Raw genomic sequence first — 21,396 nt, 5'->3', positions numbered from 1 at the left:
GAGGTTTTCTCATAAGAGATCCTTTAACTAATTCAAATGTCAAGGAAAAACTAAAGAGTTTCTTAAATAAAACTCCTAACACCTCCCACGTTAGAAAGCTTCAACCTAATTTAGAAATATGTCTATAGGTTCTTTAGAAATTTGTCCTTGCTTACACTGCACTGCTCGCTCTCTCCTCTCTTGCAATCTCTCAATTTGATGTTGCTAAAAGGAGAGCACGCAAGCTCTAATTCAAGGTTCAAGAGTAGAGTTAGTAATTTGGGCCAAGCCTGACGAACCAACTTGAACTCACCCAAAAAATTTAGGGTTGAGCTTTAAAAAATGATAATTTTTTAAAGTTCAGGCCTATTTGAGTAGCTCAAATAGGCCCGAGAAAATTTAAGCCATGCTCGATTTGGGTTTGACGTAAACACCTAAATAATTTTTTTTAAAATAAATAAAATATAATATATATGAATTAATTTTTTAATTTTTATGTCATTTTATACCAAAATACCAATATTTGAATGCATTACTATAGTTATTTAAAAAAATCTAAAATATTTATATTTTCATATTTTTATTCAATAAAATATCTCAAAATAATATTTAAAGTATATTTTAATATTTATTTTTATATTTTAAGACTCAATTCTTTTAAAAAAAATTTTGAGTCCTATACATCATTTATATATCCTAATATATATATATATATATATAATAAGATAATTAATTTAAAAGTAAAAATAAAAGTAAAAATAATTTTAAAAATAAAATTTTAGGCATGTAAAAATTCCCCAGTCTATTATTAGATAAACATAATAAATAGAATAATATTTTAGATAACTATTTAGTTATCATTCACATCAGACTTAGTTAAAAATTAAGAATAAACTAATATAAATACCCCTTGTATGTAGGTAAGGGTTAAACAATATATAAAGTTAAAGAAAAATAATTTCAAAAAAATAGTATTTTACTTATAATTAAATGATTTTTTATATAATATAATGATAGCTATTTTTTTCATATTCTTAAAAATGAAAAGTACAATTTATTCAAAAGTTATTAAAAATTTTGAATTAATTGAGGCAATAATTTTATATTAATAGCCTAATCATAATTGAATTGAGATCAATTTAATTATAATTAAAATAATATAATTTAATTAAAATATACAAATATTTATATATGACCATAATAAGAGTAATATTTAAACAAATAAGATATTGATTTATAAGTAAAGGAAACATTCATAAATAAATTACACATAATACAATAAAATAGTAACAAAGCTATTTAAGTATAAAGTTAATAAATTATTATTTTTTATTTTATCCTTTTAAAGTTAAAATAATGTTTTATGCTTAATAGAATTACTTAAAAATTAAAATTGATTTAAAAAATTTAAAAAATATTTTAAAAAAGTTTTGGGTATTCGGGTTAGCTCGAATAAGTCCAAAGGTATTAGGGTTGAGTTTAGTTATATGGGCTTTTTAGAAAGGTTGGGATACTTTAAGCTTAATCTGAATAAGTCTAACTCAAATTGAGCCTGATTTAAATAAGACCGGCCTGCTTGAATTATCGACTTTACTCAAGAGTATGTGTATGGTACCCTTGCTTTGAACTAATGGCCCACCGTTGGCTTCCATATTTTAAAAAAAAAACTATTTTTATTATTTCATTTTTTATTTATTCCTTTATCATTTGTTATGTTTTTTTCATTTTATTTTTTATAGATAATTTAAATTATATTTTATAATTTATTTTTCATTAATAGAAGTTCTTTTAAAAATTAAAAAGTTTAATCTTAACTGTATTTGGTTTCAATATAATTTAAATAATATTTAAATAAATATAATTTCTTAAAAAGTTAAGATCCTGTTTATTTATTTTCACTCAACCTCACGAATTTCTCCTTTCTACAAAATTTGTTTTCAAATTAAATCTTCAAAATTTATTTCACTTAGTAAAATTCTCCTTACTCAAATAATTACATAGTAAATTCAAATTACCATGAAATGTTTTTATTGTGATGGTGAGTTGAATGTTGATGATAAAGTTATGTGGGAAGTTGACTAAATGGTTAGATGATTATAGTGAGTTGAAATTGAATGCCTTTAAGATGCTTGTGAAAATGCTTGGATGAAGAATTTATAAACTATTTTGAATAATATTGAATGCTAAGTGAAAGATTGATGAAAAAATTAAATGTTGAAAATTGTTAAATTTGCTTGGATGTTTGCCTCATGATTTATTTATTGGTGATTGTTCTCATAGTTTTTGTAAATATGCTTGAAAGATTTGTTGGTGGAAATTAAGTTGTTAAATTTTTACTGTAGAGCCTTGATAAATTATACATGCAAATTGAGGAAGTATATGTCTTCATATAAATTGTAAAGGTGATCTACCTATTAGAATTGTATAGCAGTTGGAGGGAAATTATTAGACTAAATAATAATAATCAAGATTTTACTAAGCTTGAAACAAGAGTTTTGTTAATGGTTGTAGTTGGATGTTGTCTAGTATTGTTAACTACTTGATAGAAGTTGTTGAAGGATTTAGTGAGAATTTAATGGGGTTAATGAGAAATTTAAAGGATTATCAATGATTTTGAATGTTAATTTGATTGTTTATTATAAGAAGGAAAATTCATAATGACATGTGAATTGTTAGATTATGTGCTAGATTAAATTGGGGTATCATTGGAGTAAGTAAAAAATTTAGGGAGTTCGACTATAAGATGTTTGGAAATTCAGGTGAGTGAGCAGTGTCTTAAATAATTTATTACAAAGTGTTATAGAATTTCTTTATTTAAATTTTAAATTTTGATATTATTCTTTTATAAGTTATATAAAAATTCTTGTAAATTCTATTTTTATGATTTATATTATAAATAAGAATTGATTGAAGTTGATACATAATAAATGGTTCTAATTTTTAAAAGTAAGTTAATTATTTAAATCTTTGTTGATATGAAAACTTTTAATACAATAGTTTGTACAAGGAGAAAATAAAAATGAGTTTAAAAATGAAATATAGTAGTTGAACGATATACTTTGAAAATGAAAATATTGAGTTGCTTTTTTCCCCAAGTCCTTACACGCTTGATAATTTTTACTAGAGGACTGAGTTTAGAATGTTGAATGCTATTGACAGTTTTGTTAGCCCTTGATATGCCATAGTACATCTAACTAGTAGAGTGTTTATAGGAGGTGCTAACCCAATAGCCAAGCCAACGTACAAGGAATAGAGAATGGATATTCGTAAGCATTATACTTACGCTTGTTTCATGGGCTGCACACCTGTGCTTGTTTTATGGCTTTTAGCCATGCTTGATTATTTCGTGGCTTGTTAATTATTCTGATTAAGTCTCACAAACATGAAATTTTGAAAAGTCATTATTTTTAAATTTAGTCTAATAAATAAATTGTTGTTTAATTGTATATGATCGATCTTACATGGTAAATTTTCTCTTATATTGGATTTAAAAATTTATTATTTTATATTAGTTATTTATAAATTTTTTCCTTGATTATTTCATCATTTGAATTCTTTTTGTATATTTTTATTAATTGTACAATTCTTAATAACCTATAAAATTTTAAAATTATTGGTTTATTTTATGGTCATATTGTTTAGCAACTTTGTCTTTTATTGGTAGTTATAATATGTGATTTAATATTTCATCGATTTATTTTAAACCAAATTTTATTAATTACTACTTTTACATATTTTATCTATAATTTTGATCAAGACGCCACTCATCAAAAATTTCTTTGGTCTCAGGTAATGTAATTGACTCTGCACTTTTTGCTGATCATTGAAGGATTTTATTGCTTTTTTTGGATGACGAAAGCATGCTTCAATCATTTATTTTAATGTAAATATTCATTATATTATATAATAATAGTTAGTGCTCCACGTATCTCGTAATTAGATCCTTATTTTAATTTGCTAACATGTAATTCGCTAGTATGGAGCCTGTCTCCTATATTGGATTGATTGGCTAGTTTCACTATTGTAAGAATTTTGAGAGGTTTAAATTATAAGAGAGACTCTACCGAAATTTCTACAAACATTTAAGACTTTACAAACTTTATAAACAAATATAAAAACTATATATATTGATAATTTAGTTTAATTTTTGGTTAATTAAGGCTTATAAAATTTGAGCTTATCTCATATTCCGTGCTAGTCATACCCTTAATACTGGGGTGTGACATGCAGACTCCAAGTTGTGGAAAGAATTTGTTAGAATTTGGCCTAAGATTATGGATAACATTGTATAGGATGTTCATTATGGGGATAACACCTTATTTTGGAGAGATGTTTAGGTTGATCATTGTGGTAAATCGGAAGATTGTTGTGTGAAAGAGCTGAATGAGGAGATGAGAGGATGGAAAGTGAAGGACTTGTTGAATAGGGAAGGGCAATGGAGAATGGAGGTCTTATTGGAATATTTGCCTACTGACTGTGTAAATAAAATTAGAGCTATAGCTCCTCCAAGCTTGGATAAGGGACCTAATGTGATTAAATGGAAAAATGATATGCATTACAAGTATTGTGTGGTTGATACGTACAGGTTTTAAAGGGAAAACAATAATAAGTGGACATTTTATGGAATAGAATTTGGAAGTGGAAAGGTTCGAGAAGGATTCAGACATTCATGTGGCTAGCTGCTCATGAAAGATTGCTCATAGTTGAGAGGAAGAGTAGAATTATTGGTAGGTCTACAGTTTGTAGTAAGTGTGATAGGTTTGAGGAAGATGTTACTCATGTCTTGAGAGATAGTTCTTTTGCTAGATAAATTTGGGAACAATGGAATATTAGAAAGGTGAATGGGAGGTTACTTTCTCTTGATAGGAAAGATTGGTTCAAAATGAATTTGTCTAATATGGATGAATGCTAGGTAACTATGTTTGGAGGAGTTGTATGGATGCTTTGGCAAGGGAAGAATAAGGGGTTGTTTGATATAGATTTTCATATGCCTGATAATCCTCACGTGATTATAAGAAAGTATGCACATGAAATTTCTTACTCAACTAGCAAGGTTTGTGGGAATTGGCTTAGAAGACAAATAGAGGAAATAAAATGGCCTAGGCCACCTGTGGAGAGGTTTAAATTGAATTTTGATGGTGTTACAAGGGGTCAACTAGGTGAAGCAGGATATGGAGGGTTAAATCGTGATTGTAACGAGCGATAGATTGGCGGATTTATTGCACAACTAAGCACTTGCATTGTTGTGAAAGTCGAATCATGAAGAGCTATTCATAGAATCAGGTATGCTCGTAAATTGAATATATAAACTTGTAGTTGGAAGTGATTTTATGGCTGACGTTAGCATATTACAAAAGAATCATAGATGATGATATAATTGAGTCTAGTATAGTTAAACTGTTGAAGGATGATTATTGTACATATTGACAAATAATGGTTAAACATAGATATAGAGAAGGAAACAAGATGGCTGATTGTTTAGCTAGGCATAGTTTTGATTTGGATTTTAAGGTGGTGTTTTTTGACAGACCAACCTTAATATTCAGGGATGTATTGTATAATGATTTGATGGAGTGCTCTACCTCAAGAGCTAATATGATATAATGAATTGATTGGGCTTTTGCCCCCTATTTTATCCAAAAAAAATATAACCAATCCTTATCTTAACTAAATTTAATAATATCTAAATCTATTTTTTTAGTTGGTAAAGTATGTGTTTCTTTAACGTATACATCTAATTGATGATAATAGATAAAAAAGGTGTATAAATAGTCTCTCAAGAGGTGTTTTCCCAAGGTATTAATTTTTGTCCTCATGTTTACAAAGTGAAGTTTTCCAATATTTTTCTTCCATCCATATGAAATATTTGTAAAAAAAAAATTTCTTCGCTATTAGTATAATATTAAGAAATATAATATTAGTCATACTCTACTTCTTCCATTAAAAAATATAAGACATTGTTTGAGGAGTTGGATATTAAAAAATGTAAGGCATTTTTAATCTTTTGAGATGTAATTATTGCCTTTTTTTTCTCCAAAAGTACTCCTATTGATAATGATTTTATATTTATTATAGAGTGTTTAATAGAAGTAAATATAGAAAGATAGAATTAGTTTGAAAATAGGTAACTATTTTATTGAGAAGTAAGATTCTATTAAAAATATTTTACATTTTTGAATGGAGGGAGTACTTGTTTCGTTATACTTATTGCAAGTATATTAAAAAAATACAATAAATACATAAAGAAATGGTATACTTTTTTAATTTTCTCTTCATTATTTCAATGTTTTAGCACTTCTAAAACCATGGAGTAAGTAATAGAGTATTTTTCTTAGAGTAAAATAGGAAAAAATGTCATTAAATTTTATATATTGAAAATCTAAAATAACATCCTAAAATGACAATTTTTGAAAGAATTTTTTTATTTCAAAATATAAGATATTTGAGTAGATTAAGATTTTATTAGATAGGCCAATTTCAATTTTATCATTTTCTCTTTTTATAATTAATTTTCATTCATTTTCTTTTTAATATATTAAATTATGAATATTTTTAAAAGTTTATATTTTTATTTTGAAAAGATAAGGTTATTAAGTATACTTAATAAAATTTATTAATATGTGAGATTTTATTTAAAAATATTTTATAATTTAAGATCGAGAGAGTATTATATTAAATATTATTATTTAAAATATAAACATATTTTTAAACAAATATTTTTAATTAATGTTTCTGGCCATTTCATTTTATTTTTTTGCATTACAAATGATTTTCTGACATCAGTTTTCACTTCTCACCCACAAACGGTCTTGAAAGGTGTTTGGTCAATGAAATTCCGAAAATGGGGCAAATGAATGGAGTTTTTACCTAACCGCTCCTTCGTTGTCAGGCTCTCAGCTTGCATCTTCCTTTTCCTTGATCCTAATTATCTCTGCTCTTCGTGTCGCCACTCAAACCCTAACTAGCTGCGCGCCTGGGCGAGTTTCTCACAGAGCCATGGCCTTCAAGCACCTTCTATCCCTGGCTCGGCGCTCGCGACGACGTCGCTTATCCCCTCTCTCATCTTCATTCCAGACCGTCCGAACCTCATCATCCTCACCGGCCGTCGCTACTCCATCGTCCCCTCCCTCCCCTCCTCCTCCCAATGTCATGATCTACGATCACCTGGCCGAGGCTGTGAAATCCAAACTCAGGCAGCTCGAACATCCCGACCCACGATTCCTCAAGTACGGGTCTCCCCGCCCCACCTTGTCGGATCATACACGGATCCTCTCTGCACCCGAAACTCGCGTTACTACTCTTTCTAATGGACTCCGGGTGGCCACGGAGTCTAACCTTGCAGCGAAAACTGCAACCGTAGGCGTCTGGATTGACGCAGGATCGCGGTTTGAGACCGAGGAGACTAATGGGACCGCGCATTTCCTCGAGCACATGATCTTCAAGGGCACCGAGAAGAGGACGGCTCGCGAGCTGGAGGAGGAGATTGAGAATATGGGTGGGCATTTGAATGCGTACACCTCGAGGGAACAAACTACTTATTACGCCAAGGTTACCGATAAGGATGTTCCTAAGGCACTTGATATTTTGTCTGATATATTGCAGAATTCAAAGTTTGATGAGAACCGAATTAGCCGGGAGCGCGATGTGATACTCAGGGAAATGGAAGAGGTAATGGGGATTACTTTTCGTTGTAGAACTGAAGTATTCTAGCTCAGTGCAGCAAATTCGGATAATAATTGGTAAATGTTATCTGCTTTCTCTTGTCTATGCCATTTGCGGGGGCAAAATAATTGATATTATATTAAACTTGTTATTTTGTTGACTTGGTAGTTTTTAAATCTGAAGCTCGTTGGCTCAAACTTCTCGGTCGTGTAGGTCAGGGCTTAAGCTTGATGGTTTGGTTTACTGTTGATTCTTTTTTTATCTTTCAATTTTCTTGTTGTTTTGGACTAAATACAAGGTTTTGACTTTTACTTTAAAGGAGGTTGGTTGTACTTTCAGTAGCTTGCTCATGAAATTTTAAAAGCCTTTCAACTTTTTCATTTCGTTAGGTTTGGCTGATATGCTATTTATTTGTTGAGGTTTTTTCTTTGCATCTTCATATTATATGCTAAAGCGGTTATCTCTTTCTCCAAATTAAGATAAGAAAAAGATTAAGATAATAGTCGAATTAGTGGGTTGTAATTTTTGTGTTTGGCATTGCAGCATAAGTAACTATTTCTAGTATTTTAATGTTTTCTCTTTTACTGTTATAATAACTGTTTCTGGGTAATTGAACTACTCTAAATTAGTAGTTTATACTTGAAAAGTTATTCTTAGATAAAGTGTCGGACATAGTTGAATTGTGTTGTATAATTTATCATGCTTTTATATTCTAATTTGTTTATTACATGGAAATGCTGGTAGGTTGAGGGGCAAACAGAGGAAGTCATTTTTGACCATTTGCATGCAACAGCTTTCCAGTACACTCCTCTGGGTAGAACTATTCTTGGACCTGCTCAGAACATTAAGACAATCACCAAAAATCATCTACAGAGCTACATTCAGACACACTACACAGCTCCCAGGATGGTATGTGAAATCTTGAGATCCTGTTTGTTTGTTTATCCTTCTTAACAGGGGATGCATAGTATTGCTAAATGGATGACTTGGTTGTCCTGTAACTTTTTTTTTTTTCTTTTTTTCCCATTCAGTTCATTATTCAGTACCGGAATATGGTATTTACCCTAATGGCTAATTGGCTATATTCTGTTTGGGTCTGCTTTGTCAGGTTATAGCTGCGTCTGGAGCTGTGAAGCATGAAGATATTGTTGAGCAAGTAAAAAAGTTATTCACTAAGTTGTCAGCAGATCCCACTACCGCATCTCAATTAGTTGCAAAAGAACCAGCTATTTTTACTGGTTCTGAGGTGTGAATATACATAGTTGAGTACATGACATCTAACTTTGTGTTGATTATAATATTTCATAACAATTTCCTTTCACTACTTGTGTGATACAGGTTAGAATGATTGATGATGATATTCCCCTCGCACAATTTGCAGTGGCTTTTGAAGGAGCAGCTTGGACAGATCCTGATTCCATTTCCCTGATGGTCATGCAAGCTATGTTGGGCTCTTGGAACAAGACAGCAGGAGGTGGAAAACATATGGGGTATGGTACTTGAGGATTTTTTTTTTTTTGCATTCAACCTCACAGATGCTTAGGTTGAGAAAATTTTAACTGCATTAACAGTTCTGAGTTGGCACAACGGGTTGGCATTAATGAAGTTGCGGAAAGCATGATGGCTTTCAACACTAACTATAAGGATACCGGCCTTTTTGGTGTTTACGCTGTTGCTAAGGTGAGTCATCATGTAGTTTTTGTATTGAAACTGGTTAAAATATGCTAGAGCTAGTACGCCCACACACACGGATATATATGCTAATACTTACATTAAAGCTTGAGGACGATAAATCAAATATCTTTGCTGTAACAAAGCACTTTGTTTATTCTCTTTAAGTTTCTATAAACACCTTTTAGGGTCCTGCAGGTCTTTCCTTTTTGTTTAAATGTCTTTGGATTTTCATTTTTTCCTATAATGATTTAGTTAGAAAGTATCTAGACTATGATGCAGGGTCTTTATATATCAGCATGTTCAACTTGATTAAGGTGCCATTTTGGGGGTGTGAAGGGTCTGTGGACGTTATCTCTTTGGTCAATTCAGAGTAAGTTTGTGGAAAAGCGGTCTAACCATCTAGGGTTCTTAATAGGGATAATCGTAAGCTATTTTTTATCAAGTCAACTGATCCAAGTGAAATTGAGTGTCCAGAATCTTGATTAGGCAAGAGTATAGAGGAAGAACAATAACTTAGGTTTTACATCTAGGCTTCCTAGGCATCACAAATAACTCATGCCTTGTTCTTGTCGGACATTATCAAAAATAAATGAGACAAATGAAAACTGGAAAGCTAAAGCATATGCATACTATGAAGATATTTTCTTTGGGATGAACTACTGAGATATTAAATTCCCAATTTTAAGACCCGAATGTAGCATAACACCCTGATAGGAAATACAAAAGACAACGGGAAAGATGTGTAGCAAACTCTTCCTCATGCTGCCTAATTACTTGCTCTCTCCACCTTTTATGCGAAGTTATTTCCAGCCTTTTTGGCATTTAGCTTTCATCAGACTATATTTGCACTAGATCCTGTTATAAGGAATACGTAGCAGTTACCTTCTATAATTTGTATGCTGACCAGAAAAAAAAAAAAGCTTTCACTCAGTGATGATGGGTATGATTTTTGTGTAACTTGGACTTTGAATAAATAAACTCCGTATTTATTAATTAAGCAGAATACCATGGTGCTAGTTATCTCAAATGTGGATATATTAATGACATTCTAAATTCCAAGCATTTTGCTAGTTTGTCAAAAGATATTTTTGATATTTGAAATGGTATCATTTTTAAGCATGTGTATTCACATCATGGTTTTGACCAAAGCAAATGTGAAAGTAGCGTTGCAGAAGTTGTAGAATCACTTTTCCAGCACACGAAGTTGAGTTGGTTGGAAAGTACAATGTCTAGTATTTGATTTATTGATTTGTTTTCTAATAAACTTTTCCCTCATGTCTTCAAATGTTTTTTTTTTTTTTAAACAAGCCACGTCTCTAATTTTTAATTCTTGCAGCCTGATTGCTTGGATGACTTGGCTTATGCAATAATGTATGAGACCACAAAGTTGGCTTATCGTGTTTCAGAAGATGACGTCACACGTGCTCGTAATCAGGTAGGAACCTTTGTTTGCTTTCTGAATTTGTGCCCCGTCCATCTTAATTCAAGTTGAGAATTGGAATTTCACTTTATCTTAGTACAAACATTGAAAATACTTCATGGATTAGTTCGTCCCTGATGTGGTTTCTAAAACGGATAGAATAATGTGGTTGTGGCACACGCTCAGTTTATGCATTTGTGCCCATAGGTTGATCAGACCTTCTCATTTGTACCATCCTCAGTACACCATAAAATACCTTTTAAATCTTCAAGCTGAGTTTTCTTTTGATTCTTCTCCAATGTGGATCTTGATCCTTTGCATTTAGTTATTGTAAAATCTTTGTTTGATGTAGCTCTACTTGCAATTCATTTTTATAGCCTGTTCATAGTTATAGTGACTGCTATGTGTGTTTATTTCAGTTGAAATCTTCACTCCTGCTACACATAGATGGTACAAGTCCAGTGGCTGAAGATATTGGGCGCCAGGTACCTAATTAGATTTTTCTTGATGCTACTTGTAAATAAAAGCAATGGGAACAATGTCATATTGGTTGGGCATCTCAAGTAACATGGTATGCCTACGTATTTTAGACCATGTTATAGAAGTATCACCAAAAAAACCCTGCTATAGAAGATACCATGAGGATCTCATATCAAATCTTGTGTCTGATTGCTATTAATGCCACTCACTATCTTTGACAATTTCAATTGCCAACATGGACACCAATGGAATCTTATGTTTGTTATCCTAAACCCATGGTGCGCAAGATACCAAGTAATGTGAAAGTGAAATGGCAATTTATCAAATTCCTCTTTAGTTTCCAATCTTCCTTGTGTTATGTTACAGAGATGGGCAAGATCAGTGGATTCTTTTTTCTTTGGATAAAAGTGGATTCTCTTTGTATTGGCCTAAAAAACATGATTAGATATTTCCGTAAACCCAAGTGATTGGAGATTTGTGGTTGTCTGATCTGATCTCATCAATCTGTATTCCTCCTTGTCAATAGGGACTAGCTTGCTATGCTGCAGCATTTTGCCTCTTGCACTATATTATAATTGTTAACGAATTGCTCTATCCATAAAATTTTATCAATTTCAGTTACTCACCTACGGTAGAAGAATTCCGTTTGCTGAATTGTTTGCAAGAATTGATGCTGTAGATGCAAGCACAATTAAACGTGTCGCGAACCGATTCATTTATGACAAGGTAATGGCTGAATTCTCTTGGGACGTAATTATTCCTGTGTGGTGCTTCTAGATGTATGGTTCATGGCATGTTAATTTCCCCATGGCAGGATATAGCTATTGCAGCCATGGGACCTATTCAGGGCTTGCCTGATTACAACTGGTTCAGACGCAGAACCTACTGGAACCGCTATTAGTTCACTCTAGCTTTCTGTTTGTTCTTTCCTTTTGACTACACAGGAGGTCTGGCCCAACGTTTTGTTCCATTTTACTACATATGTGCCTTTGGATGGCTGCTTTGACAATAATTTTTTATTTATTTGTTATGGGCCTTCCTTTTTGTAACACTTCCAAAGAAAAAAAACGCATATGCCATCTTCACTCTCACAAGTGTTGTCATAATGACATTCTGAGCTGCTTTGCTGGTCTTATTCCTTAAAGTGACATGGGATACAAAATAATATTGACTAGAGTTTTTTTTTTTTAAATATTAATGTTGACTCTGGTTACATGGATGAGTTTTCACCTGGTTCTAGCCTGCCTTGGAGTGGGGTGACATCAGTCATGCATGTGCGACTTAAAGTGAAAGCCTTAGCACTTTAAAATTTGCTTCATATATTCTTGGAAGTTAAAGTAAAATTTTTAGTTTATTAAGTTGGTCTCACTTATTGATAAATTTTATCAATTTAATTTTTATATATTTTTTAAATTATCATATTAATCTTTTAGATTTTAAAATGCAAATAAATTTTCAAATTAATTTGACATATAAAATATATTGATAATTTAGCATGTATATATGGCTAATCACTACAGGTGATGGATGATGGTAGTAGTTGCCAACTCTGATGACTGGTAGGGACCAGCTATGACCGTCAATGGTGGTGGGTGACTGTAAGCAGTGGCAATAAGCGTAGGTCACAATAGCTTACAGTGACTAAATGTAGTATGTTTTTAAAGTATAAAAAAGAAGTAAGATTAAAAAATGATAACAATATTGGAATCGTTTAGATACAAAATATCTATTCAAACAAGGTTTCTTTTAATCATTGGCCAAAATAACAAGTTTTTTTTTTAAAAAAAAATTGGTCAAACACTATTTTAAACTCATGCTTTTGATTCTGCATTGATTTTCTCTAACACTAAATATCTATATTTAGTTGGAGAAGAGAGGAGGGATTTTAATGAAGGAAAGAGAGGAAGAGAAATCCCTCCAATTTGAATCCCTTCCCTCCCCTTCCAACCAAACAGGAGGTAAAGAGTTAAATGCTTGAAAATAGAAATGTTGCATAATAAATGTTCCCTTTAGGTATTGAGCTTCATGCCTTTCTATAAAAGAATACAATTAGTTCTTTCTTTCATTAATGCTTTAGAGTTATTTATTTGAACAAGCGTTACTTAACAGTTTAGACTTTAGAGATACTGTTAGAGAATAAAAGAAAGAGATAAAGAAAAAAGCTCTACATAATATTTCAAGATGTGAGTAGTACTTTTCTTTAGTTTGTCTTGGAGACCATTTGCAGAGGTTGAATATCGAAAATTATCAAAAAAAAAAAAGATAAAATCCATTTAAAAAGTGTTCAGTGTAAATATTGTCATAATTCTCTCATTTTTGTCTTCCTTTGATTTGGGCTGAGGTTTCATTTTTTCCTCCGCCTTCTTGGGGCTTGGTGGTGGTGAGAACATAAGCTGCTTTTAAAATTATGAGCAAAAACTTTATCTAAAAAAAAAAAAAAAGTTGTGAGCAAAAATTCTATCTTCATTTATCATCAAAGTTGCCTCCTTCAAATCTTTACAACTTTACTAAGTTTGTTGTCAACTCCTTCAAAGAATCTATCTATAAATACACAAAAATTAAGCTTAAAGAAAGTACTTCTCATGCTTTGAAGATATCATGCACAACTTTGCTCTTCATCCATATTCTTTTATTCTTCAGATAGCTATTCCGCCAACAGGCACTTTCCTCATGCGGTAAATAGAAAAAGATGCTTTTTTTAGTTATATCTTGTGGGAATGTTTCATAAATTAAGAAAATTCGTTGTCTATGATTTCAATAAGGATCACATCTTTCACGAACGGCTTTGGTAAGAAGCAACCAAATACAAAGCTGGAAGCAAAACCTAAAGTCATATGGATACCTGTCATTTGAATTTTCCCAGAAAAATAAAAATTAAAGTTTAAGGGCCCATTTATTTAAGATTAATAAAATAAATGATTTTTATATATTTTAAAAATTTTATAAAAAAATATTTATTTTGTAGAGATTTTATAAAAAGCAGACATTATTTTATATTTGATTATAATAATAAAAAGGTGATTATTAGTTAATTATTTTTAAATTTTAGATATCTTCCTTGATTTTTGTTTTATAAAAAATAATTTATTATTATATTAATTTAAATTTTTATAATGTTTTTGTGCATCCCATATCTTTAAAATACATTCTTTCATCTATCCTATTATATTATTTTAAAGTAGTTTCTTAAAATAATCAAAAATTTAGTTTTTTTGGATTTTGATTATTTTTAAAAGTTTAAACAAACATTATAAAAATTCATAAAACAGATTTTTTAAAAAAATAAATAATTTTTTTTCATGAAATAAGCTAAAATAAACGGACCTAAATCAATACACCAATCAACAATGGAGCCTTGAAGTAATGGATCAACCAAGTTATGGAGGAATGACAAGCTTTACACTGTTTTTTTAAAACCCAGCACAACGGAGGATTAAAAAAAAAAGAAAAAAGACCCCTCAATGCAAGACTTGTCAAAAGAATAAACCCTCGTTCGAGTTCAGGAAACGATCACATTGAACTGTGGTGGTGGTGCTGGGCGTGGTGGTTTCCATGGTGGTGGCCATCATTGGTGTCGTGGTGGCCGCCATGACTGCCATTATTGTTGCCACTTGCATTATTATTATTATATGATCAAACAGTGATGTCTTAGGAGGCACGTAAAGAAGCAAAGCGAGAAGAAGAAGATAATCGAACTTGCCAGAAATGGAATGTCATCATAACAACACATCACGCAGCATGGCATGGTTTCATTAAGCACCAGGTTTGTAATCACCAGACTGTGTTCTATTAACAACTGCTTAGAATAAACAAAGTCCCACATCCAATAGTAATCAAAGCAATACATTATATGTAAACCCCTAACTTCAGTGTCAAGTCAACTATCAAACTGTGTAGCTATTGCTTGTAGCCCCAGCAGGTGTTTAAGAAAATGAAGCACAGGTTTTAAGAAAATATTAAAAAAAACCTCTTTTTAAAAAAATCCATTGAAGCTTGGTTGGTCGCGCATCCTATGCTCTCAAATTGTTCACCTAAAGTGGTAGTTGAGCTGGCTTAATAAAGCAGTTAAGGATGAGAATTTTGCCATTTATATATACAATAAGTTTAGCATAAACTAGTGAATATGAACAGTATTGATAATTCATAACAACTACATTTTTTCCCCTCAACAATTGCAAGTTTTTATATCAACATCAAAAAGTGAGACTTAAATTTACAGCACTTTAAAACAATTCTAGACGGTCCATATGCCACTATAACATCATAGTACAAGAATATTAAATGATTCATCTACGCCTTTGATTATATTCCAAAACTTCTTAACTACCTAACACTTGTTAACTACAACCCCTACCGAAGCTTTTTAAAAATCCTCCGCGTTAGCCACCAAAACCAGAGCAATCTTCAATATCTTAAAGCTACTTGAACCTCGAAAATTCTTTCCTCATTTCACTTATGCTCCGACGTGCCTCTTTGGGGATTGCACCATCAAGCCAATTATCAACAAAATTGCATGAACAAGCTTCCTAAATATAGAACACCTCAAAGTTTAAAGTTTAAAGCTATCAAGCAAGCAATTTGTTTAAAGCTATCATGCATATTCAATTTGGGCTATCACATTTGTCATCAAGCAAGCAATTTTGAAGTTTAAAGTTATCATATTCAATTCGGGCAAACAGAACAGATGTAACATCTCATATGGATCAATCAGACAAGTCAACCAAATAAAAATACATATTCAAGCAGTTGGTTATCGATAATTTAGCTATATCTCCTTGGCTCCAATCCCAGCAAAAGGGTTCTCACAAACCAAACATGTCAAGGAAAACCAATTAAGAATAAGAGACATGATAATTTATAAACCTTTGGATTTCAGAGTTACAAGAAAAAAGCTTTGATATAAAGTTAAACGTCCATGTCGACTATTACGCATCCAGAACTAGATGCAGTCTAAATTATTGAATTTCTTCTCTAGGTTATATTTCTTAAATTGCAACACACAAAAAATACTTAGAAGCTTAGGGTGATCATTGACTCATTTGAAATCTGCATTCATATGGAAAACATTATATATTAAAGTCAATGAAAATCTTTCCAACTTTGACTTATTTATTGACTCATTTGAAATTTCTTTCGATACTGGATTATGGTTAGGAGATTTTTTTTTCATAAAACATTAATTTCCTTTGGAACAAAAAGGAAAACAACATGATAATGTAATCTGTTACCTCTGGATTTTCATATGGATGAGATGAAGAATTAGCTAGATTGGACGCCAATCCACCACTATATTTGGGAGATGAGAAATTTTGGGCCATTCTGAACCTCTTCCTCTTTCACATTTTTCTGCTAAAAGTGGAGCTCCATTGAGACTAAGTGTATGCAAATTAGCAAGACGATGCATACCTTCAGGCAATGACTCCAAATTTTGACATCCCAGAATATCAATAAATCGAAGTGATTGGAGATTGCAGATCCATTCTGGTAAAGCTTTGAGATTTTCACATGAGTAAATACAAAAACCTTGAAGTGAATGGAGGCAATGAAGGTCTTGGAACTCTGTGCTAAAATCCTCGCCATCACTACAACCTTGTAAATCAAAGTTGTCCATGTTCCAGGTACTGAATTCTTCAAGGAAGCAGGCAGATGTTTCATATGATGAAGCACAATTCCTTGACTTGATAAGAATGAAATAGAAAGATTCTTCAGAGAGGTGAGATTTTGCATCCACTTCTCTGGTAAAGCTTCTATGCCCATGTCATCAATGTCTAGATCCTCAAGCATGGATAGAGATGGGCGTAATGATAATTCTTCTTCTTTGGGTGATCGAGCTGTGCTCATATGTAATGTGTCCATCAATGGCTTCATGCTACAGTTGCTCAAATCCAAGCCCTCAACAAGATTTGGAAATGTAGGCACGCAACTCAAGTTTGGGCATTTCTCAATTGATAAATATGAAAGACATAGAAATGGAGGCAATGAATGATGATTCTCATCATCTGTTCTATTATTTACTTCAGCCTTTCTTTGCCATCCTCTCAAATTTTCACACCCAAGAAATTTTAATTTCTCCAAAGATGGGAAGAAGCTAGTTGTACGATGTGAAGCCATTGATGATGAACAATCTTCATAACATATGTACTCTAAAGCTTTCATGTTCCGTATATGAAGAGACTTGAGAGAAACGAGTCCTTCCAACGTTGGCAAGAATTGACAATTCCCACAATCAGATATATTCAAGTCGACAAGATTAGAAAGGGACAAAAGCCAGCCTGAAAACCTCACCCCTGGGTAGCATTTTACTTCCAATTTTTTCAAATTTGAATGAGGACAAAGGTTTTCAAATAATTGCAAGCTATCACTATTTTTCACCACTCCAATATCATCTTTCCAATTGAGAGTCAAAGACTTAAGGTTTTTCTTTCCTTTCAAATTAACATCCTTGGAGTCTACTTCAACATTCCTTACTGAATTGAGCTTCTCAATAACTAGTTCATCTCTGAGCTTGAGTCCTTTTAATTCATTCAATTGAGCATTCTTTCTCTCCTTATCAGCATCATCATCACCCACTGTGAAATATGATAAACTTTGCAAAGTTGTTAATCTGCCCAAGCCAATTGGCATCCCATTTCTAAAGGCATAACAGTTTTCAATGTGAAGATGACGCAAGTTGATTAACTTTGTAACAACATCTACAGAAAATTCAAGAGCAACACAACCATTCAACTTCAATGTTTGCAAATTTACTAGGTTGCTTACACTTGGAGGCAAACTCTTCAAATTGGGACAATCAGAAAGATCAAGATACCTTAAATGCTTCATTTTTTCTATTGACTTTGGCAAAACTCTCATATCCCAAATTAACAAACTGAGACTGCGCAGATAATTGAACTTCAACAAATTGGATGGACCATCATCTGATACTTCTCGTACCCCAAGCATAGTTCACAATCTACTTGCATCTAATAAGTCTAATGAACAATGGGAAGAGTTATAAGAAAAGTTAACATGCATAGGCCTTGCAACAGATTTTCTCTCCTCATTATCAAAGAAAAAATCAGAGCCACCAACCGATTGTGAGAGATCATGCATCAAATCATGCATTTTAAAACATTGTATTTCACCAGATTCATTCATTTGGACATCTTGAAAGAATGATCTCATTAACAAAATACTAACATATCGTTCACCAACATCTTCTGGATGTTCTTTTTTATCTTGACGTTTAAGGTACCCTTGCGCCATCCATTGTTTAATCAAGTCATTTTTATTATATATCCAATCTTTTGGATACAAAGAACAATAAGCAAAACATTATCTTACTTCACTTGACAAGTGATCATAGCTTAATTTTAGTATTGATATTACTGGCTTATTACTTTCTGATAACATCCAAAAATCATCTTCTAAGATGGCTTCCCAATCAACATCCTCTAATTTCGATTGCAACAAGCTTCCCATGGCTCTTATTGCTAGTGGAATTCCTCCAAATTTGTCCACAATTTTTGGACCAATGGACTCTATGTTGTGGGACAATATTGTGTCCTGCCCAAATGTCAATCTTTTAAGCAAATTCTAAGATTGGTCATTTGTCAGATATTTCAAAGCATATGGGGTTTTTACACCCATGCTTCTTGCTACCATCTGGTCACGAGTAGTCACTATAATCTTACTACCTTTAGCACCACACTTCAAATACTTTTTTAAATCTAACCACTTCTGATGATCCTGATTCCACACATCGTCTAAGATTAACAAATACTTTTGGCCATTCAAATTCTCTTGAAGCTTATTTTGAAGTAGTTCTAACTGCTGGTCATCCACTTTGCTGCCCACGGATAATTCTAATATTTTTTTAACAAGTGTCTTAACATCAAACTCTTCAAAAATACATACCCACATTTGTTTTTTGAAAAAGTTTTTCACTTCAACATCATTGTACACCAATTGAGCAACTGTAGTCTTTCCTAAACCCCCAATGCCAACAATAGCAATGAAAGAAACATTTTCATTGCTATTGGTATTTAACAATAAATCAATTATTTCCTTCTTGCTTTCCTCCCTCCCAATGATATCCTCTTGCATAAAAGAACTAGTTTCCCTCTGATAATTGATCTCATTATGCCTCGTTTCTGCAACTCGCCTAACTAATTTCAACTTAGACACATCTTCAGCAATAGCATTGAATTCATCTCTTATCTTTTTAATGTTATCAGCAACTTTGACACGAAAAGCAATAGGATTTACGGATGAAAAGAAGACATCTACCTTTCCTTTTCCATCTCTTTTGAGCAACAAATCTTCAGTATAGAGTTCATCAAGCAAATCGTCTGCTTTGTAGAGAACTTGTTTGAGCCTCCTTATCCACAGCTTGACAAGCTTGTCGTTCTGCTGCCTTTGCTCAGCATCAACAAGCACAGCTTCAACAGTTCCAACAGTGTCTTGAAGTCTCTGTATCTCACTCTTGACGCCATAAATCCTTGAAATCTCTCTGAAGGCTGATGAACTCAACCTGCCAATGAGATTCACAATTACACCATAAGGAATTTGTTCTGCCATTTTTTCTCAGTGAAAGCAAGCAATTGTAGTCGAATATCTTGAGAGGCCGTGGGAGATATCAGATGATGGAGCTAATTAGCTACGGAGGGTATACTGATAAATAGAGAAAGAGACCATAACTCGTTGACTTCTAAAAGTTAAAATGAATTCCCGCAAGCATCATTTGATTATCAGATATTCATCTGCCGTCTAAAATCAGTCAGTGACAACTATATTAATGCATTACTCTTTTATTTCAATTTTATCCTTTAAATTGGAAAAAAGTATTTTCACAAATCGTCACTCATTTTTATTTAATAAGTAAGGATATGATTAAAAATGTAAGATGGTTTTTAATAAATAAAATAATATAATAATTGTGAACACCGTATTTTGTCCGGACATTTTAAATTTAATAAAATAATAATAATAAATAACTAAAAAATATAAAAATATAAAAATAAAATTTAATCTTTTTTAGGATTATGTTTTAAAAAAAATTTAATTTAATTGATAGGATTTAATTTTATTTTAGATAATTTTTTATTGACTAGGATTTTAATTCTTTTAGTTAAAAAAAAGACAAAAAAATATATATAATAATCCAAAATCTCTCCACTCTCGGTTAGACATAAACAGATCAAAAAGAAAGCAAGAACAGCAGAGAGCACAAAGCAATCTCGCACATACACGAAACACACGAACATAGTCAGCACAAAGGGATGAAGCAACCTGAGCTATAAACGCCGAAAGCACCAAGCACACATGAGCAAAATACAGAAGAAGCAGAAACACAAAAACACAGGTGCAGAAAAGAGCTTCACAGAAAAAAACGCAGCAAGCAACCAGAACACATATACATACACTTTTTTTGCCAGCAGAAAGAAAAAACAGAGCCAGAGACGTAAAATCAGATATGCACGTTACAGCACACGAAAAGAAAACAGAAAAAGTGCACACGAATACAAAAGGAGACAGAGCAGCGAGCACACACAAAGACAGTAGCAGAAAAAAGCAAAATGCAGCCACCCATGCACGGGAAAGACGCTAGAGAAACATAGCAGAGAAAGAGCAGCAGAAAAGGAGAGAGAGAGGAAGCCAAGAGGGAAAGACTGAGAGTATAAAAGGATGTTCATACTAGGAGAGAGGAGGGGGGACGAAAACGTTGAAAAAGAGAGCAAGAAAAGAAGAAAAAAAACCTGAGGACGGTGACTGGGAAGAGAGGATCGAAGAACATGGAAACAGAGAAAGATAGACCGAAAGACGTGAGAAAGAGGCTGAGGAGGAAGGAACTGACTTGCTGGAGAAAAAGATAGAAGAAACAAGGACAAAAATGCAGAAAATAGAGCACGAAAGAACATAAGAGGAGAGGAAAAGGAGACCGAGGAGAGTTCAAAAAAAACAGAGACAAGAGAGGAGGTGACGGAGGAGCTTCTTTTTTCTGGAAAAGCTAAGAGGGAGAAGGAGCTGTTCTGGCTGGAGGAAACTGAGAAGGAGAGGACCGAAGGACGTGAAACAGGGACTAAAAGAGAAGGAGCCATTCTGGCAAGCTGAGGAGACGGACGGAGAAGAGAGAGCTCGAAAAAAACAGAGACTGTCATCCATAAGCAAAAAGAAACCAAGGAGAAGAAACAGAGACGTCC

The 21,396-nt window shown here is 32.5% G+C and overlaps 2 protein-coding genes across 5 annotated transcripts; one reads left to right on the top strand and one right to left on the bottom strand.

The window, feature by feature from the left end:
• The first annotated feature begins 6,845 nt into the window (after positions 1-6,845).
• LOC129295403 (probable mitochondrial-processing peptidase subunit beta, mitochondrial) lies at positions 6,846-12,350 on the top strand. Its single transcript, XM_054933922.1, has 9 exons — positions 6,846-7,647; positions 8,386-8,550; positions 8,750-8,887; positions 8,980-9,131; positions 9,213-9,321; positions 10,652-10,750; positions 11,155-11,220; positions 11,834-11,941; positions 12,030-12,350. Exons 1-9 carry the CDS (start codon positions 6,976-6,978, stop codon positions 12,114-12,116), a joined length of 1,596 nt encoding a protein of 531 aa, XP_054789897.1. The 5' UTR covers positions 6,846-6,975; the 3' UTR covers positions 12,117-12,350.
• A 3,002-nt stretch (positions 12,351-15,352) lies between these two features.
• On the bottom strand, positions 15,353-20,526 carry LOC129295401 (putative disease resistance protein RGA4). Of its 4 annotated transcripts, none has more exons than XM_054933917.1 (3): positions 19,484-20,526; positions 16,444-18,186; positions 15,353-15,741 (listed from the first exon to the last, which is right to left on the bottom strand). In XM_054933917.1, the coding sequence occupies exon 2, from the start codon at positions 18,155-18,157 to the stop codon at positions 16,565-16,567; it is 1,593 nt and encodes a 530-aa protein (XP_054789892.1). In that variant the 5' UTR covers positions 18,158-18,186; positions 19,484-20,526; the 3' UTR covers positions 15,353-15,741; positions 16,444-16,564. The 4 variants fall into 4 exon arrangements, with proteins under 4 accessions (XP_054789892.1, XP_054789893.1, XP_054789895.1 ...); XM_054933918.1 differs by having other exon boundaries at positions 16,444-17,907; positions 18,024-20,523; XM_054933920.1 differs by having other exon boundaries at positions 16,444-17,907; positions 19,484-20,523.
• Between the last annotated feature and the right edge of the window lie 870 nt (positions 20,527-21,396).

This window comes from Prosopis cineraria, unplaced genomic scaffold (genome assembly GCF_029017545.1).
Source record: "Prosopis cineraria cultivar Desert tree isolate PC_DT_omini unplaced genomic scaffold, ASM2901754v1 PC106, whole genome shotgun sequence".
NCBI classification, from domain to species: Eukaryota; Viridiplantae; Streptophyta; class Magnoliopsida; order Fabales; family Fabaceae; genus Prosopis; species Prosopis cineraria.
The sequence above is the reverse complement of the archived record's forward strand: the minus strand, read 5'-3'. Positions and strand labels throughout refer to the sequence as shown.

What these genes read in the sequence shown, in the direction of transcription:
- LOC129295403 (XM_054933922.1), top strand. Translation starts at nt 6,976, where the DNA reads ATGGCCTTCAAGCACCTTCTATCCCTGGCTCGGCGCTCGCGACGACGT. An exon ending in TACTCAGGGAAATGGAAGAG is followed by an intron (nt 7,648 to 8,385) that starts GTAATGGGGATT and finishes AAATGCTGGTAG; the next exon opens with GTTGAGGGGCAAACAGAGGA. An exon ending in GTGTTTACGCTGTTGCTAAG is followed by an intron (nt 9,322 to 10,651) that starts GTGAGTCATCAT and finishes TAATTCTTGCAG; the next exon opens with CCTGATTGCTTGGATGACTT.
- LOC129295401 (XM_054933917.1), bottom strand. Translation starts at nt 18,157, where the DNA reads ATGCTTGGGGTACGAGAAGTATCAGATGATGGTCCATCCAATTTGTTG.